General features: G+C 46.1%; 3 protein-coding genes across 3 annotated transcripts in view; 2 read left to right on the top strand and 1 right to left on the bottom strand.

Annotated features, from left to right (window-relative positions):
- Positions 1-2,381, top strand: part of abcf1 (ATP-binding cassette, sub-family F (GCN20), member 1) — a 15,205-nt gene extending 12,824 nt beyond the window's left edge. The window contains exons 21-26 of the mRNA XM_087177381.1: positions 137-207; positions 329-361; positions 1,063-1,231; positions 1,319-1,383; positions 1,718-1,790; positions 2,014-2,381. Of these exons, the coding sequence (XP_087033507.1) occupies positions 137-207; positions 329-361; positions 1,063-1,231; positions 1,319-1,383; positions 1,718-1,790; positions 2,014-2,180 (578 nt within the window). The 3' untranslated portion in view covers positions 2,181-2,381. The remainder of the gene's footprint in view (positions 1-136; positions 208-328; positions 362-1,062; positions 1,232-1,318; positions 1,384-1,717; positions 1,791-2,013) is intronic.
- On the bottom strand, positions 2,368-5,529 carry mrps18b (mitochondrial ribosomal protein S18B). The gene is made up of 7 exons (XM_023419254.2): positions 5,370-5,529; positions 4,137-4,335; positions 3,965-4,062; positions 3,800-3,868; positions 3,312-3,378; positions 3,170-3,229; positions 2,368-2,700 (listed from the first exon to the last, which is right to left on the bottom strand). The coding sequence occupies exons 1-7, from the start codon at positions 5,448-5,450 to the stop codon at positions 2,504-2,506; spliced, it is 771 nt and encodes a 256-aa protein (XP_023275022.1). The 5' UTR covers positions 5,451-5,529; the 3' UTR covers positions 2,368-2,503.
- Positions 5,530-6,119: 590 nt separating this feature from the next.
- The window catches only part of ppp1r10 (protein phosphatase 1, regulatory subunit 10), a 13,053-nt gene continuing 4,496 nt past the window's right edge, over positions 6,120-14,676 (top strand). The window contains exons 1-17 of the mRNA XM_087177378.1: positions 6,120-8,021; positions 9,997-10,096; positions 10,198-10,284; positions 10,558-10,693; positions 10,782-10,833; positions 10,918-11,007; positions 11,612-11,740; positions 11,834-11,939; positions 12,024-12,127; positions 12,230-12,357; positions 12,565-12,724; positions 12,817-12,960; positions 13,042-13,288; positions 13,491-13,566; positions 13,690-13,908; positions 14,006-14,129; positions 14,213-14,632. Of these exons, the coding sequence (XP_087033504.1) occupies positions 9,999-10,096; positions 10,198-10,284; positions 10,558-10,693; positions 10,782-10,833; positions 10,918-11,007; positions 11,612-11,740; positions 11,834-11,939; positions 12,024-12,127; positions 12,230-12,357; positions 12,565-12,724; positions 12,817-12,960; positions 13,042-13,288; positions 13,491-13,566; positions 13,690-13,908; positions 14,006-14,129; positions 14,213-14,632 (2,320 nt within the window). The 5' untranslated portion in view covers positions 6,120-8,021; positions 9,997-9,998. The remainder of the gene's footprint in view (positions 8,022-9,996; positions 10,097-10,197; positions 10,285-10,557; positions 10,694-10,781; positions 10,834-10,917; positions 11,008-11,611; positions 11,741-11,833; positions 11,940-12,023; positions 12,128-12,229; positions 12,358-12,564; positions 12,725-12,816; positions 12,961-13,041; positions 13,289-13,490; positions 13,567-13,689; positions 13,909-14,005; positions 14,130-14,212; positions 14,633-14,676) is intronic.

Raw genomic sequence — 14,676 nt, 5'->3', positions numbered from 1 at the left:
GGGGGGGTTCTAATGTTTCTAAATGTGAGTCCTCATGTTAATGTGAAAGAAGAGAAAACGCATCATCTACTCCTCAGAGGGAAACCAGAGTCTGTAACTGAGATAATTGCTGACGTCGCCGTCTTCTTTCCTCCAGTCTGTATAGTTGGACCCAATGGCGTTGGGAAGAGTACGCTGCTGCTGCTGCTCACCGGGAAGTTAAACCCTGTAAGTGCGTTTTCATTTTCCTAAAACATGCGGAGAATGTTCCATATTGAGAACATCAGAGAGTCGGTGTCGGTTAGAAACATCAACAGAACATAACTGGAGTTTGTCTTTTGTGTTTTAGACTAAAGGAGAAATGAGGAAGAACCATCGTCTGGTGAGTGAGATCCTGTTCTTGTGTTGACACTGAGCAGCTGTTGTCAGGACCGGTACAGTTTGTCTGCAGGAACAAAACGTCTTTACTGTTCCAGTGTTGGTTTTTATAACGTTTCTATCAATTAATCAAGTGTGTTAAAGTTTTTTATCACAGCTGCAGCTGTTTCTGTTCTACAGTCACATGATCACGTTGATGTTTATCTACATTTTAAGAACCTGAAGATTCAATTGTGTCTGTCAGTGAGAGAGCTGATAAAACACATGGTCGTATTGATATATATATTTAAGGTGTATTGATTGATTCTCAAACGTCAAACATGCATCAAGTAACACTGAAGAAAACATTCCACCTTAACAGATGGTCGCCTCTGAGCTCAGTGAGTAAATGGTTAATCAGTGAAGATGAAAAGATAGGAAACGTTGTTTTCATCCATCCTTCACTCTGATGAAACTAATAATAATTAATATAATTAATAAAATAGCAACAATTTTTGCAGTTTTTATTTTCTCCTGCAGTTTCATTGCAAAAGAAACTTTTAAAAACTTTCCAGTTGTTAAGAAAAGCTGCTGTGAAATCAGGTATTTCAACAATCCCAAAAACAGCCTGTGAACTCGTGGAGGGACTGATCAGCAAGAATAAAGATTGATGTTGGTCCGTTTCCATGGAGACCAGTTGTGACCTCATGTCCTGTCTGCCTGCAGAAAGTTGGCTTCTTCAACCAGCAGTATGCTGACCAGCTGAAGATGGAGGAGACCGCCACAGAGTACCTGATGAGGAACTTCAACCTGCCCTACCAGGACGGCAGGAAGTGCCTGGGTCGCTTCGGCCTGGAGAGCCACGCCCACACCATCCAGATCTCCAAACTGTCCGGTAAGAACACGAACCGTTGCACGTTCACTGTCACTGCCGGCGGCGGAGACGTTTCCTAACCGTGAGTCTGGATCTGGTCTCTGACAGGGGGCCAGAAGGCGAGGGTGGTGTTTGCGGAGCTGGCGTGTCGTCAGCCTGATGTCCTGATCCTGGTGAGTACCACACGCTTTTCTACTTTTATTTTTTATGTGTTTGCAAACAGAACAGTGAGTAACGGACGGTGCAGCAGCTACAGTCCATGTAAGTTTAACAGTTTAGTTCTTGAGCTGGACTGTGGGACAATGGAGGGGGAGGGGATTCCAGTCTTTAAAAAGTTTTTCACAAAGTGATAAAAACAAGATCGAATCAACAAGAATAACTTGGTTTATAGAAACACAGGAGAAAGTTTCCATCTACACGTTTAATGTTTGAGTTGAGGACAGGAGAGTCGGGACTCCTCATGGATCTGTCCCAGTGAATCCTCCTGACTGTCTCCGTCTCTCACAGGATGAACCCACCAACAACCTGGACATCGAGTCAATCGACGCTCTATCGGAGGCCATCAATGAATACAAAGGAGGTAAGAGGCTGATGGAGACTTCGTCCACACTGATATGTTTTATATATATATATATATATATATAGAGATCTATCTCTAGATAGATATCGATATCTACATCTGCAAATATGGAACTATATAAAATGACAGTAACGAGATTCAAGTCAGATGTTTGCATTGATGAAGCAGAACTGATTTATCTTTAAATAGATTAAATGTTAACACGCTGTCCCTCGTTGTCCAGCTGTGATCATCGTGAGTCACGACGCCCGGCTCATCACAGAGACTCAGTGTCAGATGTGGGTGGTGGAGGATTCCTCCGTCAACCAGATCGACGGAGACTTCGACGACTACAAGCGGGAGGTGCTGGAGGCGCTGGGAGAGACCATGGTCAACAAGGTCAACCCGTGATCACTCAGAGGACACGCTGCCGCGCTGCACCGTGTCCCTCCATCATCGGCTACCTTCACCACATCTGGACCGGTCTTCACGTCCGAGACACAGGTTGCAGCTGGACAGATACTGGAGTGTTAATCTAACATTAAAAATGTCCTGATAATGATCTGTGGTCGACAGCTACAGAAGCCAAACAATAAAATCCATTTTTCATCACATGGTTTTATTTTGGAATTTTTATGAGTGTAACTGTGGGACATGAAAACACAGTGGAAACCTACGAACAACAGAGTTAGAGAGAACTGAGGTCACATGACGGGACGAGTGCCGGGTCGCCGTCACTTTAAGTAAGCTTTGTATTTCTTCTTGACTTTAGCAACTTCACTCTCATCGGGCGTCACTTCCCCATACCATTTATACCAGGTGTCACCAGAGGTTAAGAACGAGGCAGGTGGCGTGGATCCCACTGCATCATGGGAGTTGTTGAAGTCCTCTCCCGAAAATTCCACAAATGGAATTTGAAAGGGAAGAAAACCTGAGAGAGGACGAGAGGTGTTAGTGACGCCTGGTCGGAGAAATCCCTTCAGCTCAGTGAGGGAGGACTCACCTGTACACCTGCGAACACCTGTGTGTGTCCCAGGTGTTTCAGTGTCAGGTGACGTGGCTCCTGAGGCCTGTGCTGCGAAGCAAGTTCAACGTCCCCACGATAACTTTTCATTATGAAAATAACATCGTGTTGATCACCTGGCTCAGGAGTAGGTTAGGAGTTCAGCATCAGTTACCATGGTGATTTACCCTGGCAACGAACGAACCGGTGCTGTAGGCCTGAAAACCCAGAGTTAAACCCGAAGTTACCTCGATAACCTCAGATCCTGCTTCGTAGCACAGACCTCAGCTCTGAGTCACATTTACAGTAACTACAGGCTCCAGTTGCGTTTCGCTCTTAAAATATTCAGGTTCAAAAGAGAAATAGAAAAGCAGGGAGGTGGGAGGGGCTTATGTACCGTGATCTCGAGCTGCGTCGATGGCCTTGTTCAGATTCTTCTGCTGCTTCATACACACACCTGGAGACAGAACCGTCAGAGCGTGAGCCGCCTGGTGATCAGCCAGGAAAAACATGGTGACCGTGACGAGCTGGGGACTTACCGGTCCGAGTGGGGTCAAACACCAGTCCGGTGTGAGGGCTGATGAACTGCTGCAGCAGCTTCACATTCTACAGGACAAGGTGTGAGTTAGAGACCACAGGAGGAAACACGAAGCTGCTGCACAATCACATCAGTTACTGGTCAAGATGAGAGTTTTCCATAATAGACAGTGATGACTAGATTAACTTATTTTATACTCAGAGGAAGGAAGATGAATGAATCAAATCCTGGTCTTTTAAAGGAAACTCTACAGAGCTGATTCTGTCAGCGGGTTTCATTTAAATAAGTGCTGAAGAAGTTATATACAAGTCTGTGTTTCATGAACTGGGTGTCTGGTATGAGTCGCACGTTAAAGCACCAGGAACATGAGTGTTAAGTGTTTGGTGAGAATGAAAACCCTCTGGTGTCCGACAGTAGACTGACAGTAAACTACCATGTAGTGTGTGTTAATGTGCTGTGAGGCTGTTAGTGACAGAGACTCTGACCCACCTGATGGTGGATAATGACGTTGGGGTCTCGACATATCGGACAGGGGTTTCCACATATCTTGTCTCCTCGCTACAGAAACAGAAACACTGTTAATGTTAAAACTGTATTATAACTGTATTATAACTGACGTGAAGTATCAGTGGTGGGTTAATGTAGAAACTTTACAATGCAGGTCTTGCGTGTCTTCTGTGGGGGAATGCCTCCTTTGTGGTTCCTCCTGTAGCCTGCCCACACTGTGTTGGTTCCATACTTCTCTATGTACTCTGTCAGGGGAAAGAATTACACTGTAAAGTCACATGTGAGGGCTAAAGATGAGACCAGATTTTCCTTTATGTACCTTCACTCTCCAGGTAATCCCAGGGTCTGTCCTTGTAGCGGGAGACAGCCTCAACGGCCTCAACAGCCTCAGTAGCCTCAGCAGCCTCAGCAGCGTCAGCAGCGTCCTCATCCTGCAGCGAAGCTGCTTTACAGAAAGAGTGGTGTGGAGGTATGAACGCAGAGGGCCATGGTCTCACAGGCAGCCTCTGTACGCAGGACTGAATACACAACAAAGTCAGCATCACAACCACATGTGCATATTAACTAAGTACATACTGTACTTCAGTATATTTTCTGAGTATCTATTCTTTACTTTTGTATTACTTCGTTTGTAAACTTCTGACTTTTACTCCTAATACAGTTCAAAGACAAATATTACTACTAGTAATTAGTAATTTTCACCCCACTACATTTCTATAAAGGACTCTTACTTTGAAACAGCTTTTAGTCAGAGAAATTTATTTTATTTTATTTTGAAAATATGATAGCCTATACATTGTGATCATCACAAAGGAAAACCAATCACAGCCAACTCCTACACTGCTGCAGGTCTAACGATGTTTTAGTAAAGAAAGAAAGATTATGTTTGTCTTGTTTATCACGACCAAACTTCATCACTGGCCAAAGAGACGGACATATGAAAACAACAACGGCTGTCCATGTGGTAAGTATCACAATGTACAAGATTTCTGTTCTACAGACAGTAGGTGTTTTCAGGGTCATTAGGTTTTGTAAACACACTGCTGGACAACACAACAATACATTGACAAAAACGCAAAATTTTACTTTTTGTACTGAAGTATTTTTAAAATCATGTACTCCAGTACTTTAACTCGAGTAAAAATCTGAGTGAACAACTTGCACATGTCCTGGAATAATATTTTACCACGAGTATCTATACTTTGACTGAAGTAATGGAGTTGTGTCCTTTGACCAGCTCTGATCACAACATCCGGGACAGGAGCCCTGCTGTGCACGACAGGCACCACTCACGCTGAGTGTTACTGATGCTCAACGCACAAGTAAACATTTATGAATTGTCTATTTAAAATGGCCTTTCCATTCAGACACTGTCGCTAAATAACCTGTACAAATACATAAATAACCTTTAGTGACCACGACACCATCCCGGCTCTCTGGGTTAACTACCAGCGTGTCCTCTGACCGCAGTATATAAAACCCTTCGTGCAAACCAAACACATATAAATTAACCGGAGAATTGGTATATAAACAGCTGAGTTAAATGTAATACCTGATACTGTCGTAATGGACGAAGAAGTGAAGGTGATAGACTGTACAACGTCTTAGTTAAGCGTTGTATGGAGGCAGCCATTATTTCTTCTGCTTCTTCTTCCTTCTCCGGCAGATTTACCGCCACACCGGCGCACTGCTGCCCCCACAGGCCGCCGTTATTCTGTCAAAGTGTGGGGGGGGTTGTAGGTGAAAGTTGAAAGATCAGTCAACACTGTCGCTAAACCAAGCGTGACATTTTATAATTTACATTTTATAAGTGTACTCAACGATAAATCATTTCTATCATGTATAAAACCACATTCTGTCGTTTTATTTCAATCCACGGGGCGCACATGATTGTTGAACTGCAGTTTCCTCTCTGACTGGCGCATGTGACCACACGGCTCTAACAGACAAATCAGGCGCCATTTTGAAGAAATATTATTCACTTAATTTATATATCAAATACACTCTGCAATCCAGATATATCATCAAAATGCGTTGTTGTTATTTGGTGTCTCTCTGATAATTCCAAAACACATCACTTTAAAGGTGAATCTAGGGAGGAATTCAGAAGAATAGTTTCCAAAATGTGAGTGACGCCATTATGCCCTTGCTTGTAAACTGAAGGTCGGTTATCCGCCATTTTGTTTCAAAGATAAACGAGATTAACGCTGTCCGTGACGTAAAAAACGTCACGCAGTATAAATGTCAAGTCCCTCCTCTAGAGCTCATTCCTGGATTTGGTCAGAGGTAAGTGAAGTCAGAAAGATCAACGAGCGTTATTTCAACTTTTTGAACGTGTTTAATGCGGAATTCCTACTAAATGTATTCAGAAAACAACAAGAGACTGTGGCATAGACGAAGGACGACGGAATTTGCCAGTCGAAATTAAATTTGTGTTTTTTGTGTGTTTTGCAGGTATGAAATCGCTTTGCCGAAGACTGAACCGTCGAGGACTTTGAACAACTCTACTCAAAATCATATTTTTTTCTTCAAGTAATGGACATTTGATTTCTATTTTTGCCTCCAGTTTGTTCCTGAAGGAAAGGCTAGCTTTTAGCTACCACAGCCCCACCCATAAGAAGTCTTTCAGTTGATATTAAAACCATGAAGGTTGACGACATAAACTTTATGAAATAAGAGATATAAGTGCATGAAAGGCACACAATAATATACCCGAGACGCTGAGGATCTATAGTGTCAATAGTAAGTTGATTTTGAAGTTAAATTGACTCGAAATTCATCAAATGAAAATAGTCGTAGATAATAGGCTAGCTAGCGGTAGCTGGCTAGCAGGCACCGTGAGTTAGCTTGGTTCTTGGCAAACAATTTGAAAATAGACAAAGTTATAGTATGAGCTCACACAGGAAAGTGGACGGAGGCACAAAGCTCCGTTTCTTTGTGTGTGAGACGGAATGGACTAATTGTACTAATAAAACTAAATATAGCCAGTAAAATTCGCAAAATAACCATAAGCAATCTATTCATAAAGATTGCCGTGGGCATAGATCATGAAATCGGACTTTTCGCCTGCCAGATCTGTTTTGTAGGGGCTGCTCCACGGAACAAACACCCACCGCAATCTACACATAAAGATTGCATTAGTTTGAGGATTGTGGACATATTTTAATGAAGCACTGTGTGTGTTGAAATGTTGATAATTATAGCACAGGGACTTCCCGAAAAAGCCCGCACCATGTACTCGGCAATCTGCGGATAAAGATTGCAGGATGACTCAAGCGAAGGTCTTTCGAAGCACAAACAGTCGGGATTGTCAAATATGGTGGACTAGTTGTGGTTTGCTTTTCGTCCTCGGGACAGCTCCGGGGGGCTAACAGTGTTCTCCTCGAAGCAACACTTGGGACTTTTCCTTTTTTTTTGTTTTTGTTTTTTTGTTTTTTTACTTCACAAAAACGTTAAATGCAGAACAAGTACAGACTGGTGTCCATCGCATTGTCTGACCGACATACGCTGCGATTCGATAGATCTATCTGGTGCTGGTCGCCGTGTGGTTTTTTTTTCCCCCATCTACCAGTCTGGTCTTTGCTATGAAAGCCATTGTTGTTCGTGTAGGGTTTGGTTTTTTTTTTTTTTTGCCGTCGTCGAAGTGGTTAAACGGAGGGAGGGCTCTGATTAGCAGTCAGCCCGCAGCGCCCTCCCCTTTGTGGGGCAGCTGAGCCGCAGGAGCAGGAGGCCTGTATCCGCTATGACAGATGTCAGGTGAAGCGCGGGCCTTTTATAGGCTGCGCGAGCTGCTCTTATATAACTGGAGGCGTTTTACACTGTTATTTGATTCAATCTGTGTCTCCTTGATGAATCTACCGTGGTGCCGTATTTGTAGTCAACGTCTGTTGTTGCGCAACCGTTATAAAAAAAATAAGAGTATAGAGTATTTTTTTTTATTTTATTTTTTATATTTTTTGCAGGCTTGGTCATTTGAGAAACAGTCAGGTTGTTTTTTGCCATTATCTACCAGTGATATGTAATAACACCACAGTGTGACTGTGCACAAATAATCTTCTTTCCCCCACTGAACCAGGAACCAGGGCATGTTTAACACTGATTTTGTGTATATGTGTAACAACTGTGACATTTGCAGGAGTTGTGTTATTTGCAGTGTTGTGGAGGTCTGAGACTATATAAAACTTCTACTACAACAGTTACGCGGGTAAGACTTAACTGATTCCTCACATCATGACATTTCCTGTGGATTGATTTCCACCAGCATTGACGGCTCTTTACATGAATTGATAAATTGGCACAAAAAAACTGTTTCATTATAAAAATTCATAAACATGGATAATAAGTGCATGCTTAAAAGGTTCAAACCAAACAGTTACATAATGAATAATTTGAAGGTTATTCATAAGACCTTTTGTCATGATCATTTTAAAAGTCCATAACAGTGAAGACATTCATAAAGAAAGGCCAGGAGACTTAGTGTTTTTGTTTGGATCACATTAGACCGTTCAGAGTTAATACGGCTTTGAATTACACCCAGCGTTTTTAATTTACAGTCAGATGAATGTGTGACAGTTCAGGCCATTGTTATGTCGTGTTGCACTAACAATTGTATTAATTTGTTATGCGTTTCTGTGTTGTGTAACCACACACAGAGCAGCGCCAGCGTGTAAACATAAACAGGCCTGTAGGTGGCAGTAAGTGGCCTGACTTGCTCCCTGTGGCCGCCACAGCTGACAGTGATGTCATTAACAGCAACACAGAGAAGCCCTCAGTAACATAGAGCATCACATGTGCAGGACACAGATGAGTATTTAACAAACTAATTCTCCAGTTTTCAAGCATTTCATACTTCATGCAGAAACAAATCGAGATTTAATTTATAATCTGAATTTGTACCATTCATCCTTTCACTAGGTATCATGCTAGAGAAAATAGATCTTTACAAGATGTTTTTGTTTTGTGTTTCCATCCCTTGTTTGAGTGAATGTGAACGATGGTGACGGACGTGTGCTATTAAAAAGTTGGTCAGTAATTATCAGTAACATCTTGAAAAAGAAAATCTGTCTTTTGCTACTTTTTGTAAAAAACCTTTGACCCCTGACCTTTATTTGTATTTGGTACATAGATATATAAGACATGTAAACATAAATCAGTTATAGATATAGAGTACATGTTAATTGTAAAGGTTAAAACCCAGTTAAAGACAGTTTTTTCATTATCTACATTTTTTGATATGATTAGGGAAATAGTTAAATAAAGTAAAAAGTTTGGTAAATAAAAGAAGTTGATTTATAGTGAATGTGTAACATTTTGTTCATCCGTTTCATAAACCTGCGTTTTTATTGTTTGCATTGCTGCTGCCTCTTTAATCATAGTCTGAGCTGGAATAAACTGCTGCCTCACACACAAAAATGAACATGATATCAGACCATACGTCCTGTCCTGCGAGTCAGAGTCCCTGAGATGAGACAGTCTGGCCTGAACCGCAGAGTCCGGCCCTCGTCCCTGTTGAACTGGTGTCAGCTTGGCCCCATTAAACAATCCACAAACATCTCAGCTATGAGGCGGCGCTGAAGCCGTGGAGCACTGTGCCAGAGCAGCAGGGTGCTGTGTGTGGCGCCAGGGAAACACTGCTGCCTGTGCTTTTAGTAAGTTGTGGGATCGTCAGTCTAGAGAGATGTTCTCCCTCTTGGCTTGGTATCAAAATAACGTGGTGGAAGTCGGATCGGCGCGGCGTCCCGCTGTAGCGTCACTGTGTCATTAGGGATGTTTGGCAGCTTGATGAATGTGCTGCTGCTCGGACCCTCGGTGGATCTGAGGAGACCCGGTTGGCCGGCTCTGGTGTCGATGTCCTGGTTCTGGTGTTGTGTGTCAGCTCTGTGGAGCCTCTTGTTGACAGACTGAACCACAGTGGGATCAGGTGTGAGGTGCTGTGCCCCTGTTGGCCTGATGCACTTCAGATTTTTTGCAAGTTTGACGTGAACCTACTTTTGAACTTTAACGTGAAGTTGTACATGTGTGGAAACTGTAGCGCGGAGCTCCCTCCTCTGTCTGGCAGGCAAATCGTCCTCAATAAACAGCTCTTTAGTGCGTTTGATCAAAGGCCTGTACATGCCAGAACATGTAATACACCTGCGTCTCGTCGGCAGGTGTATTAACAGCTGGGCTGTGTGTTTCAGACATGGCGGTGGACCCCAGGGAGATCTTGAAGGGTGTGGAGGCTCTGCTGGGGAAGGATGGAGAGCTGCGCAGCCTGGAGGGAGTCCCAAAGGTGTTCAGGTGAGGAGCTGAGACGAACTGTTTAACCTTTAACCTCACAGCTAAACTCAGGACCCGAGCACTGGATGATTTGTTAACACCTCTGCTCTTCGTCCGTGCAGCCTGATGAAAGCTTCCACCAAGATGGTCAGTAGATGTATGTACCTGAACATCCTGCTGCAGACGAAATCCCACGACGTTCTGAACAGGTGAGCTCTTCTTCAGCTCTGTGTCACTGTTATCCTTCACACTGTCTTTACTCACACGAACACATCTGGATGAAAGTACGAACACATTTAAAAGAACTGAGAACAAACTCACACTGAACTCGGAAGTTTCACACGATGCTTTTTTTGTTCTTATAACTTTTAAGACATTTTTATATTTTTCTCTCCATAAGAATAATAGTTCAACTTCAGCTTCTTCTGTTCACATCACCACGTCTTCATTATCTGACTGTTGCCTGTTCCTTCCTCCGCCAGGTTCATCAGAGTCGGTGGCTACAGGCTGCTCAACTCCTGGCTCACCTACTCCAAGACGACCAACAACACGCCTCTGCTGCAGCTCATCCTGCTCACGCTGCAGAAGCTGCCTCTCAAAGTGGACCACCTCAAACAGGTAACGCCTCGCTTCCTCCGACACAAACCGCCTCCACGCCGTCGTACGGGCAACTACAGCTGTTTAACCCGCTCTCGTTTTCTCCCAGAACAACACGGCCAAGCTGGTGAAGCAGCTGAGCAAGAGCGCAGACACCGAAGGTCGGTTCACGTTCACAAAAACCAGAGCTCTTTGATTCCGACCGCAGCATGAACCACACTGATATTCCTGTCTTGTATTTTCAGAACTGAGGAAGTTGGCGTCTGTGCTGGTCGACGGCTGGATGGCCACCATCCGCTCCCAGAGTGTGTCGGCCAGTGGAAACTCTCCTGCAGGTACGGACCCGTCCTCCGCCTCTTTAAGCTCCCAACCCACAGAGACGCTGAAGCACCAGATTATTGCAGCTCTGTATTTACGGCTGTAACGAGCCGCCACACGAACGACTCTCTCCTCCGGCTGCCAGCGTCTCCTACAACAGACTGAACGTCCTTTTACTTGTTTTTAAAGCTCCGGTCTCTCGTCGTTTTGTAATCCTTCACCAGCTCAGATCTTCTGCTGCCAAGATTTTAAATACAGACGATTTTACTCACATGAAACAGGCAGAGCAGCTTTTTAACTTTGGAAAAGAGACGATCAGTGACCTTTTTTAAACAGCTGAAAAACTATTATTTCACTTTGCTGTTAATTAATTCTCTTATGTTTTACTCTTCTGTTTTTATTTCCATTTACATATTTTCTCATCTTCTGTTTTCATATTTTATATTTTCATTTTCCTTCAGTCTTTTATTTTATTATTTGATTGTTGTTTTTATGGTAAATCACTTTGAGCTGCATCTCTTGCTCTATATATAAAGTCATTATTATTATTATTATTATTAAATGTGTATAAAGCAGCTCCTCTGGCAGCGGGTTGTAACACACTCTGTGTTTATCTCCCAGATAAGAAGAAGAAGAAGGAGGAGAACAAGCTGCCGCTGCGGGATGTGAAGGAGAAGATCGTAGAGGAGGAGAAGAAGAAGGAGAAACCAAAAGCTCACGCTCCCAGTCACGCCAAGATCCGCTCCATAGGTGAGTGAAGAGCCGAGACGCGCTCGTCTCCGAATGTCGCCGCTCACAAACGTCCTGTGTGAATTAATCGACGTGCTTGTTGTTGTTGTGTAGGACTGGAGATGGACGCTCCCAACCCGGCGCCCGCCAAGAAGGCGCCCACCGCCCCACAGCTGGGAGACAAGTACAACATCAAGCCTCCGGTCCTCAAGAGACCCAGGTACCTGTTCCCTCCCTCTCTCTCATGCAGCCGGCTCACTGCTGCCCTCCGCTGGCCGATGACAGTACTTCTCTCTCTCAACAGCTCGGGTCCGTCAGACGCTCCACCTCTGGAGAAAAAATACAAACCCCTGAACACCCCCTCCAACTCTGCCAAAGAGATCAAAGTCAAGATCATTCCCGCCCAACGTGAGTTCAGCCGCACGTCACCTGTCAACTGTTGTAGAGACGTGAGAGCGATTCAGCAGCCGAGGTGTTGACCCCTGTCTCTTCTTCTTCTCCTCTCTGCAGCGATGGAGTGCACCGGGTTCCTAGATGCTCTGAACTCCGCTCCGGTCCCCGGCATCAAGATCAAGAAGAAGAAGCCCAGCGGCAGTTCTCCGGCAAACGCCAAGGCTGTGTCCCCCACGTCCAATAAGGTACGGCCTCGTCTTATTCAGTCAGTGAGTCGCTCACTGTCCCGGACTCACGCAGAACATTTCACCAAATCCTCAGAATAAAATCCTCTCTAGTTATTGATCCGACTCCTCGTCCAGGACTTCCTGTCTGCTGTCCACACCTTTTCTTCTACTAGTTTGAAACTCGTTAAACCGGTCGTCTCACTCTGTTTCCTGTTCTCTTCTCAGGCCAGTCCGTTTGACGGCAAACCCTCTGCGTATTCTTCGTCCTCTGCGAAACCATCATCTCCAGAAACCGCCGCCTCCACCACGCCCACCGATGAAAACCAGGAGCCGGAGCAGCCCGGGACCCCCGTGCCCTCCGAGGACCCAGAGGCCCCCGACAGCGGTAAAGTCTAGAGTTCAATGAGCTTCTGTGATTGTTTCGTGAGGAACGAGAGCGTCCTCAGTCTCCTGACGTCGGTCCTTTGTTGTCCGCAGGTGAGAAACCGAACGCTCTGGCAGAACCACGAGGAGAAGAAGAAAGCCTGACCAAGAAAGGCAAGAAGAAGAAGACGGTTCACTGGGCTGAGGAGGAGCAGCTCAAACACTACTTCTACTTTGATCTGGACGAGACGGAGCGAGGTGAGTCTGTTGTTCTGAACATTCGACCTGTGAATCACCTGAGGAGACGTGATCATTAATGTCCTGACCCTCCACTCACAGTCAACGTCAACAAGATCAAGGACTTTGGTGAAGCCGCCAAACGGGAGCTGATGATGGACAGGCAGACCTTTGAGATGGCCCGACGGCTCTCCCACGACACCATGGAAGAGAGGGTTCCCTGGACCCCCCCGAGGCCCCTGACTCTGGCCGGCAGCCTGGTCGTCCCCGGGGCCAACAGCACAGAGAAGCTGACCCAGAGGGACCGAGAGATGGGAATCCTGCAGGAGATCTTCCTCAGCAAAGAGAGGTGGGGGGGCGGAGTCTGTGAAGGACTCGTTTAATTATTGTTGTTTATTTATTATTAACTGTTATTATCATCTGTCTGTCTGTCTGTCTGTCTGTCTGTCTGTCTCTCTGTCTGTCTGTCTGTCTGTCTGTCTGTCTGTCTGTCTGTCTGTCTGTCTCTCTGTCTGTCTGTCTAAACCGTCTCCATCTTCTCTTATCACCAGTGTTCCTGACAGTCCACATGAACCAGACCCAGAGCCGTATGAACCCATGCCGCCTCGTCTCATCCCTCTGGACGAGGTTAGTACACACACACACACACACACACACACACACACACACACACACACACACACACACACACAGTGTATACGTGTGTGTAATAGCTCTCCTGCTCAGCTGTCACTCCCCCCTCCCCCTCAGGACTCCTCCATGATGGACGATGGTTACGTGGAGCCGATGGACACCTCCTCCCAGCCGGGCGCTGCCATGGCGCAGACGGAGAGCTCCAAGCTGCCGCCGGTCCTCGCCAACCTCATGGTCAACTTGAGCAACACCTCGCGCAGCCCGCAAGCCACCAACACCGTCAACAACCCGGTGCCCCCCTCCGTCAACGTGCAGGAGCTGCTCTCCTCCATCATGGTAACGACCGGCCGCTGTTTTTAGTTCAGGTCTTTCACCTGCTTCAGGTTTCAGTCTCTGTCTCCGGCCCGTAGCTGATAACAGCGTCTGTCCTCAGGGCGCGTCCGGGAACCAGTCCACCGAGGACCTGATCAAGCAGCCCGACTTCTCTGACAAGATCAAACAGCTGCTGGGCTCCCTGCAGCAGACCCAGAACCAGAACCAGGGTGGACCCCCACCAGGTGAGCTGACGCTGTCCGTGACGTCCACCTGTCCAGGCGTCTCTGTCCCTCGCTGTTTTAAACCTGTTGTTCTCTCTGTCCAGTCAACCAGGGTTTACTGGGCCACGGTCCGGGCATGAACAACATGAACAACATGAACAACATGAACATGCACATGCAGATGCCCATGAACGGCGGCTACCCCCCCAACAACCCGCCGGGCGGTCCCCGCTTCAACCACCCCCCGCCCCCTCACAACCACGGGCCCCCGTTCAACGCCGGCGGAGGGCCACGCATGATGGGGCCGCCGCCGGGCCAGGGCCGGGGAGACAACGGCAGCTACTGGGGAGACGACTCCATGAGAGGAGGGCCCCACAGGGGGGGCCACTTCCACCGAGGAGGCCGGGGCCGAGGAGGAGGAGGAGAGCCGGGCTTCAGGGGCCGAGGACGAGGAGGGCCCCGAGGAGGACACAACAACATGAACGGTACGTGTCCAGAAGGATTCAGGGGGGGGGGCAGTGTGTGTGTGTGTGTGTGTGTGTGTGTGTGTGTTCTGTGTGTGTGTGTG

The sequence above is a fragment of the Seriola lalandi genome, unplaced genomic scaffold, assembly GCF_002814215.2.
Source record: "Seriola lalandi dorsalis isolate HSWRI2012SDOR001 ecotype SW California unplaced genomic scaffold, Sedor1 jcf7180002054595, whole genome shotgun sequence".
In the NCBI taxonomy this organism is placed as follows: Eukaryota; Metazoa; Chordata; class Actinopteri; order Carangiformes; family Carangidae; genus Seriola; species Seriola lalandi.
Note: the sequence above shows the minus strand (reverse complement) of the source record. Positions and strands in the feature narration are given on the sequence as shown.

Coding starts and splice junctions, on each gene's coding strand:
- mrps18b (XM_023419254.2), bottom strand. CDS start 5,450: ATGGCTGCCTCCATACAACGCTTAACTAAGACGTTGTACAGTCTATCA. Junction 4,063..4,136: donor GGATTACCTGGAGAGTGAAG/GTACATAAAGGA, acceptor TTCCCCTGACAG/AGTACATAGAGAAGTATGGA. Junction 3,230..3,311: donor GTTTGACCCCACTCGGACCG/GTAAGTCCCCAG, acceptor TTCTGTCTCCAG/GTGTGTGTATGAAGCAGCAG.